Below are 6,533 nucleotides of genomic sequence, written 5' to 3' on the forward strand. Positions count from 1 at the left end.
ACAGCCGCTCCTCTCTCTCTCTCTCTCTCTCTCTCATCTCGTCTCTATTCCTCTCTTCAAATTCAAAATTCAAAATTCAGCTGGGCTTATTTGCATTTGAAAAACATTGTGTCAATATTGGCAAGCAACAATGGTATACAATATACATTGTAATAAAATTATAAACAATGACAAATAATAATATAGAATGGGCAGTAAATATAATACAAAATTAAATATAAAAAATAGTAAAATAAAATGGTAACAGTATATGAATGGTAATGTCAAATTAAAAAATGAAACTTTAACTACTTATAATAAATAAGTATCTTCACATTACATCGGTTACGACAAACTACTATCATCATTACCACTACTACGACCACACCATCATAAGACTGCTATCATTACCATTACCACCATACACTACTATTTGGAATGATAAACAACAATAATAATAGTAATAACAATAAAGTAATAACAAAACAGTCATAATAAGTAAGTTACTGCTTCTATGCAGATGTATTAATTTTCAGTGTCTCTCAGGTCAGGCTATTGGAGGCAAATACATATTTGGCTGCAAGGAGGAGCCATTTGTCCTTGCTCATGAGTAATTTTTAGTTTTTCTCTGGGTTTTACTAGTTTTAAAATTGCTGGGAATTAAATGTAGACATTTCCTGTGAATAATGAATCTCTTGGTGAGGAATATTTATCACAGTAAAGGAGAAGTGCAATCATCTGTTTCTACATCCCCTGTCGTGCAGTGACCACATACACGCTCCTCTTTGGGTACGCATGTTTTTTATGTCTGCCGTTTCTATTGCAATCGGTGGTCATCAGCCTGTACTTGGTAGGGAATCTGTCTCTGCTTCGAATCTCTGACAGAGTAGAGATATTTCAGCCAATTCATATTCTCTGTTTAGGGTCGCAATAGCAATTTAGGTCGCTTGGATTTTGTTTCGTTTTTCCCAATGTTGTATATATGAGTACTTGATTGGTTCATGATTTTTGTTTATTGGAATTCCTTTCTTTTGAAGCAGGTGGCTGGTGTAAGCTTGGTTGGTTAGGTTCCAACACCAGTGACTGAGCAGGGCTTGTTTCTGGCTCAAGCTCTTTGGGTTTTTGAAGTGGCTTTAAATTGCAGACTCAATTTGGGACTTGAAATTTAGATGTGCCAAAAATTTTAATGAATCTTTTCTGTATTTTCATTATTACTGGACAGGGCCAATTCTTGCCCTCATGCATTAGTTGGTGTATTTCTCTGGACTTGTAGGAATTTTCCGCAATATTCTCTAGAATATTATGTTCTTTGAAGGACCTTCTTGGGGTTGGTGGATAGAAAGTACCAAGTCATTACAAGCATCTAGGCAGGTAATTACCTCTGTGTCATAGTGGTGAGTCTGGGGCTGGAGAATTGTCCAACATGTACTGCTATTCATGATATAAATGTTGAAAAGATTTGGACTCGAAACTACAGCTTGTCTCACCCTCGACATTGTGGAACAAATTCTGTTTCTTCGGTTTTTAGATTTTTATTGTTGCAGCACTTGTTTCTGTGTACATACATTTATTAAGTCATACACCTTCCACCAAGCCACTGTTGGAGAATTTTTGTAGAAAAAGCCCTTCGGCAAAATAGGAATAAATGCTTTTTTAAAGTCAATAAAGCAAGCAAAGATTTTGCCTCTTTTTTTTGGTGGACGTCCTCTCTCTCTCTCTCTCTCTCTCTCAGACCTCTTCTCTCGTCTCTTCTCTCTCTCTCTCTCTCTCTCTTCTCCTCTCTCTCTCGTCTCTCTGCTCCTTCTCTCGCTCCTCTCTTCCTCTTCTCGCATCTCTTTGATCTTCTCTCTCTCCTGTGTCCTATTATACGTACCCTTCCTGCTCTGCTTCAGTAGTATCTGGTTGTACAGTATTTATCAATTACCTAGACTTCTGTACAGAGCATGTTAGTCACTGGATGGAGCGACAGTTCTGTCATTTATTGGTCCATCTGGTTCTCTTGAGATGTACAAAGTAAACAATGGGACAGTATCAGACAGACCGTCCTCAGGGTTCAGTTAGGAAACATCTACAAGACCAGGCAGCAGAATACAATCCACTAGATAGAACTTTGAATGTGTGTGTAGATATAATTGTGTTGGTGTGTGTGAATGTGTGTGTATATATAATTGTGCATTTGTGTTGGTGTATGTGAATGTGTGTGTAGATATAATTGTGCAAGTGTGTTGGTGTGTGTGAATGTGTGTGTATATATAATTGTGCATGTGTGTTGGTGTATGTGAATGTGTGTGTATATATAATTGTGCATAAGGGGTGTTGGTGTGTGTGAATGTGTGTGGCCACGGGGTGAGTCTAAGAACTGGTGAGTCAGGAATTTGTGGCAGGTGCCGTCATGTCTAGATAAAGAGAGAGAAAGGGGAGAAGGGGACAAGAGGGAGAGAGAAGCAGAGAGAAAGGGGAGAAGGGGACAAGAGGGAGAGAGAGAAGCAGAGAGAAAGGGGAGAAGGGGACAAGAGGGAGAGAGAGAGAGAAGCAGAGAGAAAGGGGAGAAGGGGACAAGAGGGAGAGAGACAGAGAAGCAGAGAGAAAGGGGAGAAGGGGACTAGAGGGAGAGAGTGAGAGAGAAGCAGAGAGAGCTCCCCTGTGGATCTGCCTTTCTCATGGTAACAGATCCATGCATCATGCCTCCACTCACACACACTATCCTCTCAACAGGATGATAGTGGCTTGTACAATCCTCCAGGCCTTGCTGTTATGATCTATGATAAGTCTAACCTAGTTCCTATGCTGTAGATGTCCCTGTGTCCCAGTAAAGAGGTTTATGGGCTGCTCCATTGTCCTGCTGCGTAGCTCTGAGAGGCACTGTGGCTGGAGGCTGGAGGGTTCTGCTGCGTAGCTCTGAGAGGCACTGTGGCTGGAGGCTGGAGGGTTCTGCTGCGTAGCTCTGAGAGGCACTGTAGCTGGAGGCTGGAGGCTGGAGGTTCTGCTTGCGTAGCTCTGAGAGGCACTGTGGTGGTAGGCCTGGAGGGTTCTGCTGCGTAGCTCTGGAGGCACTGTAGCTGGAGGCTGGAGGCTGGAGGGTTCTGCTGCGTAGCTATGAGAGGCACTGTGCTGGAGGGCTGGAGGGTTCGCTGCGTAGCTATGAGAGGCACTGTGGCTGGTGGCTGGAGGGTTCTGCTGCGTAGCTCTGAGAGGCACTCTAGCTGGAGGCTGGAGGCTGGAGGGTTCTGCTGCGTAGCTATGAGAGGCTGTGGCTGGTGGCTGGAGGGTTCTGCTGTGTAGCTCTGAGGGCACTGTGGCTGGAGGTTCTGCTGTGTAGCTCTGAGAGGCACTGTGGCTGGAGGGTTCTGCTGTGTAGCTCTGAGAGGACTGTAGCTGGAGGCTGGAGGTTCTGCTGGCGTAGCTCTGAGAGGCACTGTGGCTGGTGGCTGGGAGGTTCTGCTGCGTAGCTCTGAGAGGCACTGTAGCTGGAGGCTGGAGGGTTCTGCTGTGTAGCTCTGAGAGGCACTGTAGCTGGAGGCTGGAGGCTGGAGGGTTCTGCTGCGTAGCTATGAGAGGCACTGTGGCTGGTGGCTGGAGGGTTCTGCTGTGTAGCTCTGAGAGGCACTGTGGCTGGAGGCTGGAGGGTTCTGCTGTGTAGCCTGAGAGGCACGTAGCTGGAGGCTGGAGGGTTCTGCTGTGTAGCTCTGAGAGGCACTGTAGCTGGAGGCTGGAGGGTTTCTGCTGTGTAGCTCTGAGAGGCACTGTGGCTGGAGGGTTTTGCTGTGTAGCTCTGAAGGCACTGTGGCTGGAGGGTTCGCTGTGTAGCTCTGAGAGGACTGTAGCTGGAGGCTGGAGGGTTCTGCTGCGTAGCTCTGAGAGGCACTGTGGCTGGTGGCTGGAGGGTTTCTGCTGCGTAGCTCTGAGAGGCACTGTAGCTGGGGCTGGAGGGTTCTGCTGTGTAGCTCTGAGAGGCACTGTGGCTGGAGGCTGGAGGGTTCTGCTGTGTAGCTCTGAGAGGCACTGTAGCTGGAGGCTGGAGGGTTTTGCTGTGTAGCTCTGAGAGGCACTGTGGTGGGGCTGGTGGGTCTGCTGTGTAGCTCTGAGAGGTCTGTGGCTGGAGGCTGGAGGGTTCTGCTTGTGTAGCTCTGAGAGGCACTGTGGCTGGAGGCTGGAGGGTTTGCTGTGTAGCTCTGAGAGGACTGTGGCTGGAGGCTGGAGGGTTTGCTGCGTAGCTCTGAGAGGCATCTGTGGCTGGAGGCTGGAGGGTTCTGCTGTGTAGCTCTGAAAGGCACTGTGGCTGGAGGGTTCTGCTGCGTAGCTCTGAGAGGCCTGTGGCTGGAGGCTGGAGGGTTCTGCTTGCGTAGCTCTGAGAGGCACTGTAGCTGGAGGCTGGAGGGTTCTGCTGCGTAGCCTGAGCACTGTGGCTGGAGGTGGAGAGTTCTGCTGTGTAGCTCTGAGAGGCTGTGGCTGGAGGCTGGAGAAGTTCTGCTGTGTAGTCTGAGAGGCAACTGTGGCTGGAGGCTGGAGGGTTCTGCTGTGTAGCCTCTGGAGGCAACTGTGGCTGGAGGCTAGAGGGTTTCTGTGTGTAGCTCTGAGAGGCACTGTGGCTGGAGCTGGAGAGTTCTGCTGTGTAGCTCTGAGAGGCACTGTGGCTGGAGGCTGGAGGGTTCTGCTGTGTAGCTCTGAGAGGCACTGTGGGCTGAGGCTGGAGGGTTCTGGCTGTGTAGCTCTGAGAGGCACTGTGGCTGGAGGGTTCTGCTGCATGAGGCTCCCGGTCTCTTGAGGCTGTCAGGCAGGTAGCTGTATAAATGCTTAATGGCGTGGCTAAAAGACCACAATGGGGTTGGACGGACAGGCTGGCTTGGACGGCTTTGACTGTGGCAAAATGGGTTTGGAGAAAAGCTGTGGTTGTGGCTGGTCTGTATATCTCTATTACCTGGCCTGCCAGCTGGCAAATGGCTGTTTATGTGACCAACCTACCTGCTGCCAGCTGGCAAATGGCTGTTATGTGACCAACCTACCTGCCTGCAGCGGGCAAATGGCTGTTTGTGGACCAACTACCTGCCTGCCAGCGGGCAATGGGCTGTTATGTGACCACCTACTGGCTGCCAAGCGGGCAAATGGCTGTTTGTGACCAACCTACCTGCCTACAGCGGGCATGGGCTGTTTGTGACATACTGCCGCAGCGGCAATGGTGTATTGACAACTACCTGCCTGCCAGCGTTCATGGGGCTGTTATGTGACCAACCTATGGCTGCCAGCGGGCAATGGCTGTTATGTGGACCAACCTACTGCCTGCCAGCGTTCATGGGGCTGTTATGTGACCAACCTACTGCCTGCCAGCGGGCAAATGGCTGTTATGTGACCACCTACCTGCCTGCAGCGTTCATGGGGCTGTTATGTGAACAACCTACCGCCTGCCAGCAGTGCAAATGGCTGTTATGTGACCAACCTACTCTGCCTGACAGCGTTCATGGGGTGTTATGTGACCAACCTACCTGCCTGCCAGCGGGCAATGGCTGTTATGTGACCAACCTACCTGCCTGCCAGGGGCAAATGGCTGTTATGTGACACCTACCTGCCTGCCAGCGGGCTGGGGCTGTTATGTGACCAACCTACCTGTGTGCAGCTGGCATGGGGCTGTTAGGTGACAACCTACCTGTGTGCAGCTGGCATGGGGCTGTTATGTGAACCAACCTACCTGTGTGCCAGCTGGCATGGGGCTGTTATGTGGACCAACCTAACCTGTGTGCGAGCTGGCATGGGGCTGTTAGGTGACAACCTACTGTGTGCAGCTGCATGGGCTGTTACGTGACAACCTACTGCCTGCCCTGGGCATGGGGCTGTTATGTGACCAACCTACCTGCTGCCCCTGGGCCAGGGGCTGTTTTGTGACCAACCTACTGCCTGCCCACACTCCCTGCTGCCCCTGGGCTGGGGCTGTTATGTGACCAACCTACTGCCTACAAGTGGCATGGGGCTGTTATGTGACCAACCTACCTGCCTGCCCTGGGCATGGGGGCTGTTATGTGAACCTACCTGCTACAAGTGGGCATGGGGCTGTTTTGTGACCAACCTACCTGCCTGCCCTGGGCATGGGGCTGTTATGTGACCAACCTACCTGCTGCCAGCGGGCATGGGGCTGTTATGTGACCAACCTACTGCTACAAGTGGGCATGGGGCTGTTATGTGACCAACCTACCTGCCTGCAAGCGGCATGGGGCTGTTATGTGACCAACCTACCTGCCTGCAGCGGGCATGGGGCTGTTATGTGACAACCTACCTGCCTGCAAGCGGGCATGGGGCTGTTATGTGACAACCTACCTGTGTGCCAGCTGGCATGGGGCTGTTATGTGACAACCTACCTGCTGCCCTGGGGCATGGGGCTGTTTATGTGACCAACCTACCTGCCTGCCCCTGGGCATGGGGCTGTTTTTGTGACCAACCTACCTGCTGCCCTGGCATGGGGCTGTTTTGTGACCCTACTGCTGCCCCTGGGCATGGGGCTGTTTTGTGACCAAACTACTGCCTGCGGGCTCCAGCTTTCTCGCCTCGTCCCGTCCCGAGGTATG

General features: G+C 50.6%; 1 protein-coding gene across 1 annotated transcript; it reads right to left on the reverse strand.

The window, feature by feature from the left end:
* Positions 1-2,754: 2,754 nt before the first annotated feature.
* LOC139023948 (putative uncharacterized protein ENSP00000383309) lies at positions 2,755-4,725 on the reverse strand. The gene has a single exon (XM_070438182.1). It carries the CDS (start codon positions 4,723-4,725, stop codon positions 2,755-2,757), a length of 1,971 nt encoding a protein of 656 aa, XP_070294283.1.
* Between the last annotated feature and the right edge of the window lie 1,808 nt (positions 4,726-6,533).

The sequence above is a fragment of the Salvelinus sp. IW2-2015 genome, unplaced genomic scaffold, assembly GCF_002910315.2.
Source record: "Salvelinus sp. IW2-2015 unplaced genomic scaffold, ASM291031v2 Un_scaffold560, whole genome shotgun sequence".
In the NCBI taxonomy this organism is placed as follows: Eukaryota; Metazoa; Chordata; class Actinopteri; order Salmoniformes; family Salmonidae; genus Salvelinus; species Salvelinus sp. IW2-2015.

Bases quoted from the DNA above. Each gene is read 5' to 3' on its own strand.
- LOC139023948 (XM_070438182.1), bottom strand. From the start codon at position 4,725: ATGCAGCAGAACCCTCCAGCCACAGTGCCTCTCAGAGCTACACAGCCA.